The 19,632-nt window shown below is 44.1% G+C and overlaps 2 protein-coding genes across 3 annotated transcripts in view; one reads left to right on the top strand and one right to left on the bottom strand.

The window, feature by feature from the left end:
- Nucleotides 1–15,199, top strand: part of LOC129147400 (C-C motif chemokine 15-like) — an 83,543-nt gene extending 68,344 nt beyond the window's left edge. The window contains exons 1-5 of one of the 2 annotated variants that reach the window (XM_054709370.1): nt 11,111–11,145; nt 11,904–12,076; nt 13,656–13,703; nt 14,391–14,502; nt 14,903–15,199. In XM_054709370.1, the coding sequence (XP_054565345.1) occupies nt 11,126–11,145; nt 11,904–12,076; nt 13,656–13,703; nt 14,391–14,502; nt 14,903–15,026 (477 nt within the window). In that variant the 5' untranslated portion in view covers nt 11,111–11,125 and the 3' untranslated portion in view covers nt 15,027–15,199. Of the gene's footprint in view, nt 1–11,110; nt 11,146–11,903; nt 12,077–13,655; nt 13,704–14,390; nt 14,503–14,902 lie in introns of those variants that run through there. The other variant, XM_054709369.1, reaches the window with a different exon arrangement.
- LOC129147398 (leucine-rich repeat-containing protein 37A-like) overlaps nt 1–18,649 on the bottom strand; it is a 65,114-nt gene extending 46,465 nt beyond the window's left edge. Inside the window, exons 1-3 of the mRNA XM_054709361.1 lie at nt 18,586–18,649; nt 5,383–5,459; nt 5,092–5,219 (exon numbers count right to left, since the gene is read on the bottom strand). Coding sequence (XP_054565336.1) covers nt 5,092–5,102 — 11 coding nt within the window. The 5' untranslated portion in view covers nt 5,103–5,219; nt 5,383–5,459; nt 18,586–18,649. The remainder of the gene's footprint in view (nt 1–5,091; nt 5,220–5,382; nt 5,460–18,585) is intronic.
- Between the last annotated feature and the right edge of the window lie 983 nt (nt 18,650–19,632).

Genomic DNA, 19,632 nt, shown 5'->3' with positions numbered 1-19,632 from the left:
TCTCAGTAGCTTTGAAAGACCCAAACAATGGTTCGAGTCAGCTTCTTCCATCCTCTTGCCCATGTGTGTCTCCTGCATCCTCACATCCGATGTACTGTTAGCCAAGGAGACAAAGGCCACTGACCGCCACTCTCCCCCTCCTGTACACACACAGTAGCCCACAGTCTGTAGAGAGGAGAAAGACAGTCACCAGAGGCATCCATCTAAGTGTCAATTTCTCTCCCTAAGTATGCTCTCAATTTGTTGAGAGAAAGAAGGCAGTTCAGGCCCTCTCCTAGGGGAGGGAGAGTGAAGTCTAAGGGGGAAGGAATCCATGGTCTTTTCTTGCCTGTTTTCCCTTAAACCAACTGATAAGTGTTCTTATTAAATCCACCCACCTACTCTCAAGGATGTAGCTACCCAGGTCCACTGGAATATGAGCCATATTAGCTGGTTTTGTCACTTCCTGCAGAACCCATGTGAATGAGATGGCTGTGAAATGCGATGCAGTGTTAAGTCACCAGAACCGAAGGACCTGGACAACGGACCTCATCTCTATCACTCTCACCCTCACTTCTCTCTCTCTAGGAGCCCACTCTTCTGTCTGTTCCTTAAATATACCAAGCCCATGCCCACCTCAAGGCTTTGCCCTTGCTGTTTCCTCTATCCAGATACATTTCCCCCTAATCTGTGTGAGTCTGGCTCCTTCTCAACAAGCAGGTTCTAGATGAAATGATACCCCCTCCCAATGGGCTCCCCTATCCAGCTTATTATGCAACTTCCACCCAACCTTCAGGCATTCTCTATCATATTATACTAGAGGCCTGTTGCACGAAGATTCATGCAATAGGCCTTCCTTCCCCTGGATGCTGGCACCGGTTTTCCTCCGGCACCCAGGACCCAGGCCTTCGCTCTAGACCCTGCCTTCTGTCTTCACTCTGGCTGGAGCACTGCTCCTGTAGCTCCCTCTACCCCCCACCCTCCCCCTCATAGCAGGCGTCCCACCCCACCCTGGCTGCTCTGCACCTGCATGAGTGCTGCCCAGAGGCCTGGAGCTGCTGAGGGGCAGGGCCACCACCATTTTTGTTGGGTTAATTTGCACACTCACTCCTGATTGGCTGGTGGGCATCGCAAAGTTGCAGTCAATTTGCATGTTTCTCTTTTATTAGTGCGTATATATGGTTTATTTTCTTCCTAGCTTTTAACTCCATCTTCTACTACCTTGTTTGTCTGTCTGCCCCCCTATATGTTCACCACCTGAAGAGCAGGGATCTTGCCTTTCTTGTCTGTCTCCGTATCCCCAGGGCCCAGAAAGTGCCTGTAATAGAGTATAAGCTCAATAAACATCCACTGAATATGGGCACAAGGAAGATTTCACTCACTTAGATCATTTACATTACATATTCCTTTCAATAATCAGGTATAACTTTAAAAGCTTAATTATATTATTCAAATGTTCCCATAGCATCATAAGTGGTGGATTTCAGGACTAAAAACAATCTACGCTAGCTCAAAAGTTCCTGCTCTTTGGGGTTTAAATTTTTCTTTTTAATAAAAACACATTTCTTTACAAACAAACTTACTTGAAACCCCACAATATAAAACTAAAAAAAAAACACAGTTGCTGAAACCAAAACCACAATGAAATACCACCTCATGCCCATTACTATAGCTACTACCAAAAAAACAAAAACAGAAAATAACAAGTGTTGGCAAGGATGTGGAGAAATTGGAACTCTTGTGCACTGTTCATGGAAATATAAAATGGTATACAGCTGCTGCGTAAAGCAGTATGAAAATTAAAAATAGATTTACCATGTGATCCAGCAATTCCACTTTTGAAAACAGGATCTCAAAGAAATATTTGTACATTCCTGTTCATAGCAGCCTTACTGACAATAGCTCAAATGTGGAAGCAACCGAAGTGTCCATCAACAGATGAATGGATACGTAAAAAAGACATACACATACAATGAAATATTATGCAATCTTAAAAAGTAAAGGAATTATGATATATGCTACAAAATGGATAACCCTGAGGACATTATGCTAAGTGAAATAAGTCAGTCACCAAAAGATAAATACTGTATGATTCCACTTATATATGAGGTACCTAGAATAGTCAATTTCATGGAGACAGAAAGTAAAATGGTATTTCTAATGGCTGGGAGGAGTGGGGAATGGGGAGTTATGTTTAATGGGTACAGTGCTTTAGTTTGCAAGATGAAAAAAGTTCTGTGATGGATGCAGGTGATGATTATACAATATATGAATGTACTTAATATCAATGAACTGTACACTTAAAAAATAATTACAGTGGTTGCCTGGCAAGAGTTGCTCAGTGGTTGAATGTTGACTCATGAACCAGGAGGTCACCAGGTAGATTCCCATTCACGGCACATGCCCAGGCTTGGGCTCAATCCCCAGTGTGGGGTGTACAGGAGGCAGCTGATCAATGATTCTCTCTCATCATTGATGTTTCTATCTCTCTCTCCCTCTCCCTTCCTCTCTGATATCAATAAAAAAAATTTTTTTTAATATAAACACTGATAAATGAGGTAACAAATTTAAAAGTGAAATGAATACTTAATATTGCATTACCAGAGGGCAGGAGAGGTAAAGAAGCATTTCCACTTGAGGCATGAACTGTGTTTGTCACAAGGGTGGATGTTTAGAGTTACAGGTCATATGGGCCAGCTGTGAGTACCACATCCCAAGAGACATAGTTGCTTTCGTGTTCCCTGATAAATTGGTTTCGTATGTGTTTGTGATATGAAAAGTCCTCCAGAGCAGGAGATCTAGGTCAGAGTCCCCTCCTGCCTGGGTCTCAAAGTAGTAGCAATCCCGGTGCTTTGAAAGTTGGGATGTGTTAAGCAAATGATACCTCTTGTCAATCACCAGAAGCAGCAGTCCCAGAATGTCAACCTTATGCATGGTGTGTAGGTGTAAAGAGTAGCCATGAAACACTCACTTATAGGCCCTGGCCTGTGAGGCTCAGTTGGTGGGTATTATCCCATGCACCGAAAAGTAACTGGTTCCAGCCCCAAAGCCACTCTTATGTGGCCGGGAAAGTGTGGAAAGATTGCATGCACCAGATAGCCCTTCGCAACAGGTCGTGCAGCTGGTTTAAGAGAGAACCAAAACGTTACTTCTGCTTTGTCGAGGACAACAGAGCTCAAAGGACTTTCTTTAGTCACCATGCATCTCTCAGATGAAGTCAGGCACCTGAGATGGTTTCGCTTGGAAACTCAAGGAAGTTTGCAGGGAAGAGTCGCAATGTCAGGGCTCTTTCCTCAGAAAGGACCTATAAATTGAACAGCTATTCTAAGATTTCATGACCTGCCCGGGATACAGACACATGACAAATGGACTGATAAGAAAGGAGGGAGAGGGAAGGTTGAAGTAACAGCAGAAAATTTCCATATAGACTAATTGCAGGACTGAGAAAGAAGGGGGATGACCCCATGAAGGAATATTTTAGTTCAGATATACTGACCCTTGCCCTCCTCTTCCCCTGAAATAGTAGAGTAGCTCAGCTAATACTAGACAAACATGTTATGCAAGCACACATCACAGGATGTGATAAGAGTAGCATTTACAGACAGAGATGACAGGATATTTGGTATTTCTGTAATGGAAGAAACTATGGGATGTTCTAGGCACTATTATGAAATAATTATAGTAAGCACCTCATACAGTAAACACTTCACCTGAGAGATGATGCCCACAGGGCCCCAAGTTTATGCCGACCTAAGTAACAAATAAAGCTGATCTGATTCTTAAGTCACCAGTGAGGGTGGTGGGGGGGAGGCATAAAGATTCAGGAAGTACACAAAAAACACTTACAAAATGTTTTCTACATTGGGGAAGTCAATAAATGGCAGGAAGTATATTGTGAAATCAGACATTTGTTCCTTCATTTTTTCTTTCACTGAACAAGCAAGTATTCAGTGCTGTGTCAGACACCTCTGTACACCACTTCCATTCTATCAGCCCCATCTCTTACTCTGGCCGTCACCTCAGCAAGTTCTGCACAGACTTTGTCCAGCCCCATGTAGATATCATCTGAGGGCACTTTACTTTGGCCATCATGCATACCCCTCTTTTCCTGTATCAGAGATTCTCTGATGCTGAGATATTGAAAGCCTACAGGAATCGCTCAATACTTGGGCATGTGCAACCTGGAAGTACTGAATAAGCACTCATGACTAAAGTGGAGGGCATTACAGCAAAGGATAAATCAGTGAATGTCCTGTGGATGTCAGCCAGCCTCGCCCCTCAGCCACAACAGTGCTAAATGCAATGAGCCTGTGCACAGAGACACTTCGGTGACAAGGATGGAGGCTACACATGGTCCCAACAGCATGGGATTTCTCTCATCAAGGCCAACTGAACTATTGCCACTACTGAATGTCTAACCTTCCAACAGCAGAGATGTCAACTCTCAAAATGGCACCTACCATCAAGGAGAGACATGTTGAGTAACTTGGACCCCTGCAAGAGAGAACAATCCTACCTCGGTGCCTTTTCCAGCTGGTAAGATTTACAGATAGTATGGTATTTGCACAACACTGCCTCAGGTAAAATGTTCCATTTCATAGCAAATGATATGAGTCAGTGGGCATATGGGATCCACTGGTATTACTATGTACCTAATCACCCAGAAGCAGCCAGACCATGAAAATGATGTAGTATTAATAATTTAGCTAAAAGGACAACAAACTTCAGAATTGAGACTCTCCACAACGCAGTATACACACTAAACTAAAAGCTGATAGATGATGCCATGTCCCCAGTAACTAGGACATATAGGAACCAAGGAATAAATGTAGGATTGGCCCCTCTCTCCATGATTCCCCTTGATCTATTTGTGGTTCCCATCCCTGCAACACTAGGGTTTGCTGGATTAAGTTGGATTAGGCTCTGCTGGTTCCTGGGAAGGATGGGGACAATGATGATGCACTAGTATAGGGTTCCACTTAACCTGAAAGAACTAATAAAACCATCTGAAGGAGGCTTTCTAATGGATTTGACAAAACAAATGCACAAACATATTGGAGGGGAAGCAAGGGATGGACTGTATCATTCATATCTTTTGACCCTACCCCTTACCTCAGCCACATGCTCCGTCATCACTTTTTTAGATTTACATAAGCTTCATGCAGGTGTCCTGCTTCAGCCTGTACTTCAAAACTCTAACTTCCTGCCTGGGGCTTCTCTGATCCTGTGATGTGGAACACCTGCAAGAACACAACACTCATGCATGAGCAAAGCAGAAGTGTGAGGAAATTATACCTGTGATCCACCACTGGCCAATGAAGGGTTGTTCCCATCATCTATTGCTGTGTAACCAACCACCCAAAACTTAATGGTATAAAATAACAACTATTTTATTCTACTCACAAGTTCTATGAGTCAGAAATCCATACAGGGCACAGTAGGGATGGCCTGTCTCTGCTCCATGATGTCTGGGGTCTCACCTGGGAAAACACAGGTGACAAGGAGTGACTCCAAATGGATGGGGAATCACAGTGCTGTCCAATATAAATATAATGCAGTCATATATGTAATTTTGAATTTCCTCATAGCCACATTAAAAAAATTAAAAATGGATAAAATTAATTTTAATAATATATTTTTCTCTAACACAATATATCCAAAATATGATCACTTCTGCATGTATTCAATATAAAAAAAAGAGACATGTTAACAATTTTTTTGAATTTTTTTGAAAGTACTAAATCTCTAAAACCCAGAATGTAGTTTTTGCTTTCAGAACATCTTCATATAGATTAGCCCAATTTATTATTTCTCTATTTTAAGTATACTTTTTATTTTGCATTAATTATAGATTCACATTCAGTTGTAAGAAATAAAAATAGACATGACACCAAGAGCACAGACAACTGAAGCAAAAATAAACACACGAGACTACATCAAACTTAAATCTTTGTACCTCAAAGGGCACAGTCAACAGGGTGGCAAGGCAACCAGTGGAATGGAGAAAATTTACAAATCATATATCTGGTCTTTTTTGGGGGGTGTCTATTTTCTGTTATTCATATTGGGTGATTTCTATTGTTCTGATTCTATTTTCTCTGTCCCCAAGCATTGAGCTTTTTATTTAGGTTATTGTGTTTTCCAGTTCTATGATTTCCATTTAGTTCTTCTTTATAACTTCTACTTCTCACTTTCTATTTCTTTAATGAGGCTTTCTATTTTTTCATTTGTTTAAAGAGTTAGACTAGCCCCATTTAAAGTGCTCATTAAGAACCAAATTAACTGCAGCTCCAGTCAGACTGCTCCAAATCCGCCCAAGCAAAGGAAGAGAAAACTAGCCCTTGCTGTAGCTCCTGCTGGGGGACACACAGTACACAAGGGTACACCAAGAGTGTCCACCTCAAGTAACTGGGAGGCTGACCCGTTGAACCAATAGGACATCTAGTACACAAAGCTACCCTACCAACTCAGGGAAGTAGCGAAAATGAGGAGGCAAGGAAACAGATCACAAACCAAAGAAATGGAGGAGAACGAGCGACTGGACATAGAGTTCAAAACCACAGTTATAAGGTTTTTCAAGAATTTCATGGAAAAGGCCGATAAATTCAATGAGACCCTCGAGGATATGAAAAAGGACCAACTAGAAATTAAACATACACTGACTGAGATAAAAAATATTATACAGAGACCCAAAAGCAGACTAGAGGATTGCAAGAATCAACTCAAATATTTGGAATACAAAGAGGCCAAGGACACTCCTCCAGAGAAGCATGAAGAGAAGAGAATTCAGAAAGTTGAAGATAGTGTAAGAAGTCTCTGGGACAACTTCAAGCGAACCAACATCAGAATTATGGGGGTACCAGAAGAAGAGAGAGAGCAAGACGCTGAAAACCTATTTGAAGAAATAATGAACGAAAACTTCCCCCACCTGATGAAAGAAATAGACTTACAAGTCCAGGAAGTGCACAGAACCCCAAACAAAAGGAATCCAAAGAGGACCACACCAAGACACATCATAATTAAAATGCCAAGAGCAAAAGACAAAGAGAGAATCTTACAAGCAGCAAGAGAAAAACAGTTAGTTACCTACAAGGGAGCTCCCATACGATTATCAGCTAATTTCTCAACAGAAACCATGCAGGCCAGTCGGGAGTGGCAAGAAATATTCAAAGTGATGAATAGCAGGAACCTACAACCAAGACTACTCTACCGAGCAAAGCTATCATTCAGAATTGAAGGGCAGATAAAGAGCTTCACAGATAAGAAAAAGCTAAAGGAGTTCATCACCACCAAACCAGCATTATATGAAATGCTGAAAGGTATTCTTTAAAAAGAGGAAAAAGAAGAAGAAAGATAAAAATTATGAACAACAAATACATATCTATCAACAAGTGAATCTAAAAGTCAAGTGAATTAAAAATCTGAGGAACAGAATAAACTGGTGAACTTAATAGAATCAGAGGCATAGAATGGGAGTGGATTGATAATTCTCAGGGGGAAAGGGGTGTCTGTGTGGGGAATATGGGAAGAAACTGGACAAAAATCATACACTTATGGATAAGGACAGCGGGGGGAGGCAAGGGCAGAGGAGGATTGGGAACTGGGTGGTGAGGAGATATGTGGGGAAAAAGGAGAAAAAAAAATAAAGTGCTCATTAACATATGTGGCCAATATTTGTTATATCAAGCAGTACTAAGTTCTAGAGGTTTCCTCACTCCTCTGCCTAGAACCTAGGCTGGGATGACCTTTATCTAAAGGTTACGCTCATGTGGGACTGTCTTATCAGAATACCTGCATGTAATTTGGGCTTCCTCACAGCATGGCAGTCTCAAGCTAGTCAGTCTTCTGACATGGTAGCTCAGAGTCCCAAGAGTGAGTGACTATTCCAGTGGTGAAGGTTGAAGCTCCATGGCTTTTCCCAACCTAGCCTCAGCTGTCACATGAGTGAACAATAGTCACTAGCCCTCTCTGTTTCAAAAGAAGAGAATATAGACCCCACTGCTTGATGAGAAGGGAGAGGGTCAAAGTGGCCACATTTTCTAAATGCCATACAGATGAAAACCAAGAGATAAATGCTTCCCCTTTGTTTCCCCAGGCAAAATATTCTGAGATGCATTCATAAGGCTCTTCAAAAATCTCAATAGAATCAAGCACTAATCTCCACAACTGGTTGAGTCCCTCACTCCTGCTCCTAGGAATACTTCCCAGTTTATCTAGTGCTCATGCTCTTCTGTCAGAGGAACGTAGACTAAGACTCTATCATCTCCTAGTCACCAGGGAAATCACAGTAAACAAAGATGCAAAAAATACCTGCTCTCATGGAGTGTATGTTCTAGAAGATACAAATATTAAAAGATTTAGAAGTAATATGTGTAGTATGTTAAGTGTTAAGTACACAGGAAAAAAACAAAGAAATTTGGGCAGGGGGAGGTTATAATTTTAGAGGTCCCAGAAAGACTTACTGAAAAGATAACGTTAGAGGAGGTTAGGGGTAAAGTAATAGAGATATTTGAGGGAAGAGTGGTCCAAGCAGAGGGAACAGAAATCTGGGTCAGCCTGCATAACTTAAGCAGAGTGAGTAAGGGGGAGTAGTAGGACATGAAAACAGAGAGCCAATAGGGGCCAGATCACATAGGAGCTTTTAATAGAGAGCAAATAGGGATCAGATCACACAGGGGCTTGTAATTTAGTGTAAGAATCGGGCTTTACACTGAGTGGAATTAAAAAGCCATTGGAAAGAGCGCAAACACTGAAGATGGCGGCATAGTTAAACAACTAATCTGCTGCCTCACACAACAATTTCAAAAACACAACTAAAAGACAAAAACATCTACCACCCAGAACCACGGGAAAGCTGGCTGAGTGGAAGATTTACAGCTGAGAAGAGAAAGGAGCACAATCGCTGAAAAGCTGAGGTACGGAGTCACGCGAATCGGGCCGGCAGCGGCGGGCGGCTGGGTGCGCGGCTTTTCTTCAACCCGCAGGGAGACAAGCTCCCGATCACTCTGAAATCCAGTTTCTGGGGACACTCGGGGACCCAGACGCCTACGGGGAGAAGCTGGACTCTCGGCCATCGGGTCGGAAAGTGAGAGTGACTTTTTTGCAGAGGTGCGCCCAGCAATCATTGTTTACTGCGCTGGAGCGCGGGGCGCAGGGACTTGGAAACGTGGAAAGGCAGAGACGGCTGACGGCAGCCATTGCCGTTGGCCACGCCCCAGCCTAGTGACGCCCTGAGACCCCACCCCGCCCTGAGGCCCCGCCCTGAGGCCCCGCCCCGCACATTCTACAAACCCGTCCAGGCTCCACACAGCGGCTTTTGCATATAAATGGCCTGTTCTGTGGCAGCTTAACCAACTACAGCTCCAGACTGCTCCAAAACCGCCCAAGCAAAGGAGGAGAAAACTAGCCCTTGCTGTAGCTCCTGCTGGGGGACACACAGTACACAAGGGTACACCAAGAGTGTCCACCTCAAGTAACTGGGAGGCTGACCCGTTGAACCAATAGGACACCTAGTACACAAAACTACCCTACCAACCCAGGGAAGCAGAGAATATGAGAAGGCAAGGAAACAGATCACAAACCAAAGAAATGGAGGAGAATAAGCGACTGGACATAGAGTTCAAAACCACGGTTATAAGGTTTTTCAAGAATTTCATGGAAAAGGCCGATAAATTCAATGAGACCCTTGAGGATATGAAAAAGGACCAACTAGAAATTAAACATACACTGACTGAGATAAAAAATATTATACAGAGACCCAAAAGCAGACTAGAGGATTGCAAGAATCAACTCAAATATTTGGAATACAAAGAGGCCAAGGACACTCCTCCAGAGAAGCATGAAGTGAAGAGAATTCAGAAAGTTGAAGATAGTGTAAGAAGTCTCTGGGACAACTTCAAGCGAACCAACATCAGAATTATGGGGGTACCAGAAGAAGAGAGAGAGCAAGATGCTGAAAACCTATTTGAAGAAATAATGAACGAAAACTTTCCCCACCTGATGAAAGAAATAGACTTACGAGTCCAGGAAGCGCACAGAACCCCAAACAAAAGGGATCCAAAGAGGACCACACCAAGACACATCATAATTAAAATGCCAAGAGCAAAAGACAAAGAGAGAATCTTACAAGCAGCAAGAGAAAAACAGTTAGTTACCTACAAGGGAGCTCCCATACGATTATCAGCTAATTTCTCAACAGAAACCATGCAGGCCAGTCGGGAGTGGCAAGAAATATTCAAAGTGATGAATAGCAGGAACCTACAACCAAGACTACTCTACCGAGCAAAGCTATCATTCAGAATTGAAGGGCAGATAAAGAGCTTCACAGATAAGAAAAAGCTAAAGGAGTTCATCACCACCAAACCAGCATTATATGAAATGCTGAAAGGTATTCTTTAAAAAGAGGAAAAAGAAGAAGAAAGATAAAAATTATGAACAACAAATACATATCTATCAACAAGTGAATCTAAAAGTCAAGTGAATTAAAAATCTGAGGAACAGAATAAACTGGTGAACTTAATAGAATCAGAGGCATAGAATGGGAGTGGATTGATAATTCTCAGGGGGAAAGGGGTGTCTGTGTGGGGAGTATGGGAAGAGACTGGACAAAAATCATACACCTATGGATAAGGACAGCGGGGAGGGAGGTAAGGGAAGAAGGGGGGTAGGAACTGGGTGGTGGGGAGATATGTAGGGAAAAAGGAGAAACAATTGTAATCTGAACAATAAAGATTCATTAAATTAAAAAAAATAAAAATAAAAAAAAAAATAAAAAGCCATTGGAGATCCAGCCATCGTGGCTCAGTGGCGGAGTGTTGACCTATGAACCAGGAAGTCATGGTTCGATTCCCCATCAGGGCACATGCCTGGGTTTCAGGCTCAATCCCAGGGAGCGGGGTGGGGTTTGGGAGGGGGTATGCAGGAGGCAGCCAATCAATTATTCTCTTTCATCATTGATGTTTCTATCTCTCACTACCTTTCCTTTCCTCTCTGAAATCAATAAAAACATATATATTTTTTTAAAGTCATTGGAGGGTTTCAAACAGGATTGAATTGATCTAACTTCTTCTTTGAGAAACTCACTATGGTTGCAATGTGCAGAATGAACTAAAGAGGGGCAAGGAGAGAATCTCAATGAGAGACAAGGATGGCTTGGACCATGAGATGGTAAGGAATAATAAGATACTGGACATATTTTTCAAAGAAAAGCCAACATATTTGTTAATGGATTGGATGTGGGACATGAAACAAAGAGAGGAGTCCAGGGTAAAGATTCTATGTGAGGAGTCACACAACCAGGTTTACACATTACAGCATTCCTTCTAGGATCACCCCTGATAATAGGCTCTTTGTGCACTTGAAAGCAGTTAATTCCTGAGGGAAAAACTCTGATTTAGAAGAATAATTAAATCTCCTAAGGAAGGATCTTTAATAAAATATGGTCACTCTTGTTGACTGTAAAGAAAAAGTCAACTAGGTATTCTTTTGCAAAAAAAGAGTTGAGAAAAAGTAAAGGTTGCACTCTAGTATATACATACATGACCTTTACAAAGAGAAAGTAAAAAGAAAATAGTTCCTTTACAGAGAGGATGGGAAGTTAAGGGGAGAAGCTGTTTTAGACATAGATAGAGCTCAGTAAATTGTTAACATTCTTCCTATAGGATTTTCATAATCCACATAGGATGTGAGAGCTCTTTCCACACGGTCTCCATTCCTGTCTTGGCTAAGGTTCTGGTCACCAATTTTGACACACTTGCCTATATCCATTGGGCAGTCGGGAAAGCCACAAATCATTGTCCCCCCAACTTCTTGTTGCATTCCTAGGCTTGTTTCCTTTTTTAGAAATATCATGTTGCTGATTGTATAGCCAAAGAATAGCATTATTTTGCCCTCTGACTTCCTGATCCTCCTCTTATAAATACAAGGGCAGAGCTGGGTCCAGGGAATCAGGGAGCAAAGAGCCCAGGATCCTCAGGCCAGCGCTGTCTGCACATTGGGGAGATGAAGGTCCCTGTAGCTGCTCTCTCCGTCCTCATCCTTGCTGCTACCCTTGGATCCCCTGCCCATGGATCCCCGGCCCATGAATCCTTGGATGCTGGTGAGTTCAATGAGCCTTCTCACTGGGGACAATTGAACAGTAACTTACAGTTAGGGAGGAAACACAGAGGGACACTCTCCTGCAACATAGAGATGAATTTGGCACTTGTTTAAAAGCAGTAGCAGTAGGTACAGACCTTTTTCTGCAGCTTTTGGTCCATGGAAGAAACCATATACAGAAGACTTGTCCCACTTGGGGAAACAATTTTCTCCCGTTTCATGGCCAGAATTATTTGATACTTTCTCTTAGCTGATATAGAACTATATGTACAAGATCAAAAGAACTGTACTAAAATTATAAATCTGGAGAAAGAAGCATAGAACCCTACGTTAGAACTATTATATACCATGTAGTGTGAAACTATCATTTTGAAGAAGAAATGGGACAAGCTGGACAAGTGACTCACCTAAGTCCACCTAATCATTCTATTTATTTTAAAAAAACAAAGATCTAGCACTGTCTATGTACAAGCAGGCACTGCTCTAATTGTCTTATAGATATTAATACATTGAATCACCCTAACAATCCTGTGGAATAAAGCATCAGCAACTTATATAGTTTTTCATATTCAATAGTTATTATTCTCACTTTATAAATGAGAAAACTAAGGCACAGAAGTCTTTGATAACTTGCTCAAGATCACACAGACAATAAGTAGAGACGTTAGGATATGAGCTAGTTAGGAAGCTGTTACAGAAACACAAGGCCACTTAAGACTTTATTTTCAAGCCCTACACACATCATATCAAGCAACATATTATATGCCTCATTAAGTATAATTCATAGGTAACTATATAAGAAATGAGCTAAAAGTTTAGTTGTGTTTACCTAATTAGCATAATACAGGTCTACAGTCCCTTACCCAAAACATTGGGTCTAGATCAGTGGTTCCCAACGTGGGACACACACCCCACGGGGGGGGGTGGCAATTTGATTTTTAAGGGGGACAATTTGAGAATGAGTTATTAACAGTGATTTTTTTTGCATTTCTTATAGTCTAGGGACCTCATATACAGTATATAAATACATATTGTGACATATTTATGCATTTCAGTACTCTATTATGTTTTGAAACTTTATTTGCTATTTTTTCATATCACTTCATATTATTTTTTTAAACAATTTTTAGTGATTTCTTCCTCAGTACTTCAACTGTCCTTTCGTTCTTTTTTTTTTTCTTTCTTTCTTGGATGCCATGTTCCCTGGAAGCTTGTTTAGACCAAGTTAATGGCCTTTTAGGTTTCCTCCATGTGAATAGGAGTTCGCTTTTTGAATGGTAAGAATTATATGTCTCAGGGGGTCATCAGGATTTAAGAGGTGCTTAGGTGTGGCATGGCAAAAAAAAAGGTTGAGATCCACTGGTCTAGATGAACTGCAGAATCTTTCAGGTTTTACAAAGGTAATATAGCCCTGGTTGGTTTTCTCACTGCTTAGAACATCTGCCCTCACACAGAAAGATCACGTGTTCGATTCCCAGCATGGGAGAGCGGGTTAGGCTGAGAAATGGGATAGGTAGAGATACTGAGACACTGTTGCCTCCCAGTGATTTCTTTCCTTCTTGTCTGTTTCTCCCAAATAGAACCAAGAATGGTGATGCATCAATTGAATCCCACAATGCACTCTCAAGGTAAATGAGCCTGGCCAGTGTAACTCAGCGGTTGAGTGTTGACCCAGGAACCAATAGGTCACTGGTTCAATTCTGGTTCCAGGCACAGGCCCACGTTGCGGACTCAATCCCCAGGTGGGGCTGTGCAGCCTCTCTCTCATCGATGTTGCTATCTCTCTATCCTTCTTCCTTCCTGTCCTTCCAAAAATCAATGAAAATACTTGTGTTTTTTTAAAGAAGGTAAATGTTTAGTTGTGGCATATATTTAAAAGCAGCTGGAGGGTACAGATCTGCTCAGTGGCTTCATTCACCTTGTTTAGGACATGGGGAAAGAGAAAGGGTGCTGAAGATGGTGAACACCTACAGGGAAGATCAGATTGAGCCATGGGTCCCTCCTCCATAGATGACCTCTCTTCCTCCTGCCTGTCCTGGAGAAGGCTCACCTAGGGGAAAGGGTGCTCTCTGATGCCTCCTGCAAGCATCAAACCCTTCCACTTCTGCGAGAAATGGTCCTGGCCCTGTTGTGTCCTTGGCCTCGGTGCCCTCCGACACAACTCAACCTGGGGAAGTGTGAAGCAAGGAGATGCCAGCAAATGCTGTAGAGGAGGAAAACAAGCCCTTTAGCCCTGTGCCTTCTCACCTTCCCCAGTACTTTGGAGGGAAGGAGGAAAGGAAATAGTTCTTAAAATGTCTTTTCTCTTACTATAGTGTTTCACCTTCCTCCTGACTGCTGCTGGTCCTATACCAAACGAAAAATCCGATGCGTATTCATGAAAAGTTACTTTGAAACGACCAGTGGGTGCTCCCAGCCTGGTGTCATGTAAGTGCCAAGCATACCAGCCATATCGTGGGAGAGGGCCCTGATGATGGATGGATGCCCATAAAAGTTACATCCACTGGATCCTTCAAGGTCAAGGGAGGCTTGTGTCCTCATTTTTATCCTGCAGAGCATCAGATATGAGATGTTCCCATTGAATATGGAAGCTAGGAAAGGAAGGAGAGAGCAGGAGCAGGTCTGCACCAGGAAACTCCCATGAGTCACTAAGGAAGTCTCACAGGCTGAGGGAGCGTCTCAGAGAGGAGACACCCTGAGTTCCTGCAGCAGAGAAAGGAACAAGCTGGGCTGAATGGAGAATCTGAAGGGCTGGAAGGATGGGGCTCCCTATCTTTATTTGCAGAACCCTCCTCAATGTGTAATCTTTCTCCCCTTTATTCCCCAGCTTCATCACCAAAAGGGGGCGGCGTGTCTGTGCCAACCCCTATAATGCGGAAGTTCAGGATTGTATAATGAACATGCAGCAGGACTCTGTGGAGAACCTGAGCAGGAGTCATTTTATATACTGAGCAACTTGTTGAGTGATAAGAAGGGATGCTAGGTCCCAGCCACCCATCTCTTGACTCTCTTACCTCACCTCCTCGGAGCTTCTTGGCCTGAATTATTTTTTCAAGCAACAATTACTGCTGTGTTCTGATTATAAAAGATGTTGCATTAATTAAACATATCCAATTTAACTTGACTTGAACTTTGAGAGGAAAAAGCAATGCAGGAATTGCTGAGCTTTGGATTTGTGGTGTTTTTTGTTTGTTTGTTTATTTGTTTTTCAAAATGAGACATCAGAGTATCATTTTTAAGAAGCTAAAAACAAGACTCATTCAGACTTATCCATCGTGGCTCAATGATTAGAATGTAGGCCCTCACACTGAAGGGTCTTAGTTTTAACTTTCAGTTGAGCAGGTACCTGGGTTGCAGGTTTGATCCCGAACCTCATTGGGTACATAGGGAGGCAATGAGTTGATGTGTCTCTCTCACATTGACGTTTCTCTCTCTCTCTCTCTCTCTCTCTCTCTATCTCTATCTCTATCTCTATCTCTATCTCTCTATCTCTCATCTCTCTTCCCTCCCCACCTCCTTTCTACTGTCAATGTGAAAAAATAGCAAGTAAGAATTTTAAAAATAAATAAAAATGTAAAAATCATGACTCATTCAAATTTGACAGATTGCATATATGTCAAAGATGTACTTAACCTATTAATGAGGGAACGATAAAACTGATTCTATTATCATCTGAGGAAAAGAGATTTATACAGTTAGTTGGGGTGGCATTCTAAAATTTGGTTAACTTAGAGAAAAATAAGTAATATTCATTATTGCAATATAACTGTAACTTTTGCAATTATATTTTCTACTGCAGTGATTCTCAACCTTTCTAAAGCCATGACCCTTTAATACAGTTCTTATGTTGTGGTGACTCCCAACCATAAAATTATTTTCGTTGCTACTTTGTAACTGTAGTTTTGCTACTGCTATGAATCGTAATGCAAATATCTGTTTTCCGATGGTCTTAGGTGACCCTGCTAGCAGTTCTCAACCTGGGTCGCGACTGTAGAGCCTAAAACCATCGGAAAACACAGATATTTACATTACGATTCATTAACAGTAGCAAAATTACAGTTATGAAGTAGCAACGAAAATAATTTTATGGTTGGGGGTCACCACATGAGGAACTGTATTAAAGGGTTGCGGCATTAGAAAGGTTGAGAACCACTGTTCTACCGAAAACACATACACACACACACACACACACACACGCACGCACGCACGCACGCGCGCACACACACACACACACACACACACTTGCATCTGTGATGAACAAAAATTTACAAGTTAACATGTAAGTGCACAAAGTTTGCGGCCTGATCAATAGTAAATAGAGCATCAATCAAAAGTTCATTCTCCCCCACCTCCCAGATGAAAGCAGTCCTAAAGTGGGCTTTGTAGACAATTTCCCAATGTAATTGAAAGGCATGCAGCCATCCTGTTGCCTTATTTGCATCTGGAATGTTTTTTCTTAATAGATGTACTTCCTAAAAGATGTCTTCTTTAAAGTTAAAGGACATTAAGGACAACATTTCAAGTTGAAGTTAATATCAATTTCACATCCATACTTTTAAGGCCTATACATTTATATTTATAACTAGAGGCCCGGTGCACAAAATTCATGCACAGTGGGGGTTGTGTGTGTCACTCAGCCCAGCCTGCACCCTCTCCAATAAGGGACCCCTTGAGGGATGTCCGACTGCCCATTTAGGCCCGATGGGATCAGGTCTAAACAGGCGGTCAGACAACCCTCTCACAATCCAGGACTGCTGGCTCCCAACTACTTGCCTGCCTGCCTTTCTGATTGCCCCTAACTGCTTCTGCCTGAAAGCCTGATCACCCCCTAACCACTCCCCTGCCAGCCTGATTGATGCCTAACTGCTCCCCTGATGGCCAGATTGCCCCTAACTGCCCTCCCCTGCTAGCCATGGTCCCCTGCAACTGTCCTCTCCTGCAGGCCTGGTCCTCCCCAACCATCCTCCCCTGCAGGCTGGTCCCCCGCAACTGCCCTCCCCTTCAGGCCTGGTCCACCCCAACTGCCCTCCCCTGCAGGCCTGGGTCCTCCAAACTACCTTCCCCTGCAGGCCTGGGTCCCTCCCAACTGCCCTCCCCTATAGGCTTAGTCACCCCCAACTGCCCTCCCCTGTAGGCCTGGGTCCCCCCAACCATCCTCCCCTGCAGGCTGGTCCCCCCCAACTGCCCTCCCCTTCAGGCCTGGTCTATCCTAACTGCCCTCCCCTGCAGGCCTGGTCTCCCCCAACTGCCCTCCCCTGCAGGCCTGGGTCCTCCCAACTACCTTCCCCTGCAGGCCTGGGTCCCCCCAACTTCCCTCCCCTGCAGGCTTGGGTCCTCCCAAACTGTCCTCCCCTGCAGGCTGATCCCACCCAACTGGTATGCCCTCCCCTGCAGGCCTGGTCCCCCCAACTGCCCTCCCCTGCAGGCCTGGTCCCCCACAACTGCCCTCGTCTGCCAGCCCGGTCACCCCTAACTGCCCTCCCCTGCTGGCCTGATCGCCCACAAATGCCCTCCCCTGCAGGCCATCTTGTGGTGGCCATGTTGTGCCCACATGGGGGCAGCCATCATTGACCACATGGGGGCGGCCATCTTGTGTGTTAGAGTGGTGATCAATTTGCATATTACTCTTTTATTAGATAGGATTAGTAAATCTTGGTCAATGGTCTCATAAAACTCGGAAGAAAGCACTGAATTCTAAATAACAACAAAGCTTTTCTATGCATTTATCATAAAGACTGCCTAGATTAATGGTTTGAAGTAAATAGATTTTGCTTGAGCTTCCTGTTTTATAGGTATTCATCTCAAAAGGCTTGAAAAACCAAGAGGATATGAGGATCAGTCTCTAGAAAAACAAAAATTACACAAGGGGTACAAAGAGGAGAGAGAGAGAGTGTGTGTGTGTGTGTGTGAGAGAGAGAGAGAGAGAGAGAGAGAGAGAGAGAGAGAGAGAGAGAGAGAGAATGGGGGGGGCAGGGCGGGAGGGAGACAACCTGTCTAAATCCTCAAGTCCCTTTTAAAGAACAGGTACATAATAAAAATCTAAAAGAAACCACATTAAAAATACAGAGAGGTCTGTAAAACAAGAGGCTTCTTTCATTCCAAAAAAAGAAAAACAACCCAGCACAAGGGGAGAACAAATGAATGCAATGGATCCAGGTGCCAAAGTTTTGATCCTGCCTCCTGGAGACACTGCACTGGGCAAATTTTGAAGAGGAAAATGGGAGGGTTGGGGGCAGAGAAAGAGCGAGCCAGTATGTGGCCTGCAAACTGCCACAAAGCAATCTCCATTAAGCATGCGCCTCTTTCAGCTGGTAAATCTAGGTGGGCTGTTGTGTTGTCTGTGTGTGTGTGTGTGTGTGTGTGTGTGTGTGTGACTTGATGTGCCCTGGCATTTGCCCTCTGTGGGGGGAAGTGGAGGTTAGGGTTAGGGTTAGGGTTAGGGTTTGGGAGCCCGAGGGGCGAGGGCAGGGAGGTGGGGAGGGAGCCCGCAGCCAGGGGCGGGGTGGGCACCTGGAGAGCTGCTGTAGGTGCTGAGCCTCCTGAAGCTGCTTTCCCTGCAGTCACTGGCCGCGTCCTCCTCTTCCCTTTCCTCCGGATAAAGGGAGTCCTCCTGGACCTCTCCCCCTCCTCTTCCTCAGCGTCCTCAGAATCCAGGGTCTCCTCTGCGTGGCCGTCCTCCTCCTCCTCCACTTCTCCTTCAGGGTCAGTGTACACCACACACCACGTGGGTCTGAGCCAGGTACCCCTTATGGCCCCAGGCGCTCGGGGTGGGGTGGGTGAGGGTGGGAAGGAGCTGGCGGCTGCTACCTCGGTTACTGCTGCCCCCGCCGCCTCCGCCTCCTCCGCTTGTATGTCTCCGCCTCCGCCTCCTCTTGGTGCACAGGTGCCACAAGGTCTGGAGCGGAGCCCCCATGGGTCCTCACGTGGGCGTGGGCGGGGCCAGGGCTGCTTGGACGGCCTTCCGCCCCGCTCCCGCCCCTCAGGGGCCCTTCAAGGGGAAACTCCCTGGACTGGGCGGGAGTGGTCGGCCTGTGCGGGGAGGAACAAGGCCCATTCGAATTGCAGGGGCCGCACTCTGGACTGCCTTGAAGCACCAACTTCTTTCCTCCCTGTTGCTAGGTGACTGCTGGAACCAATGGTTGCCAAGCAACAGGTACCACAGGCCTGGAGCAGCCAGCATGGTCACGTGAGCTGCACCTCTGAGGAGCCTGGAACTGAATGAGCCTCAGAGATGCATAGCGGGAAGTGTGCATGCTGCTAGACTGATGCCTCCCCATTGCTCTTATGGGTATTTGCCTTTTATTAATTTGTAAACACACTTTTTATTGTTTTATACTAGGGACCCAGTACTCAAAATTAGTGCACAGGTAGGGTCCCTAGCAGCTACCACAGGGGCCTCCTTTCCCTGGCTGCCTACCAGGGCCTTCCTTTGTTCCATGTCGCCCCTTGGTGGTCAAAGCACATTATAGTGAATCACTGAATGCCCGGTCTCTTGGTCGAACTCCTGAGGGGACACTTTGCATATTAGCCTTTCAGATAGATAGATAGATAGATAGA

This window comes from Eptesicus fuscus, chromosome 20 (assembly GCF_027574615.1).
Source record: "Eptesicus fuscus isolate TK198812 chromosome 20, DD_ASM_mEF_20220401, whole genome shotgun sequence".
Taxonomy (NCBI): Eukaryota; Metazoa; Chordata; class Mammalia; order Chiroptera; family Vespertilionidae; genus Eptesicus; species Eptesicus fuscus.
This window is presented reverse-complemented; position numbering and strand designations above follow the sequence as displayed.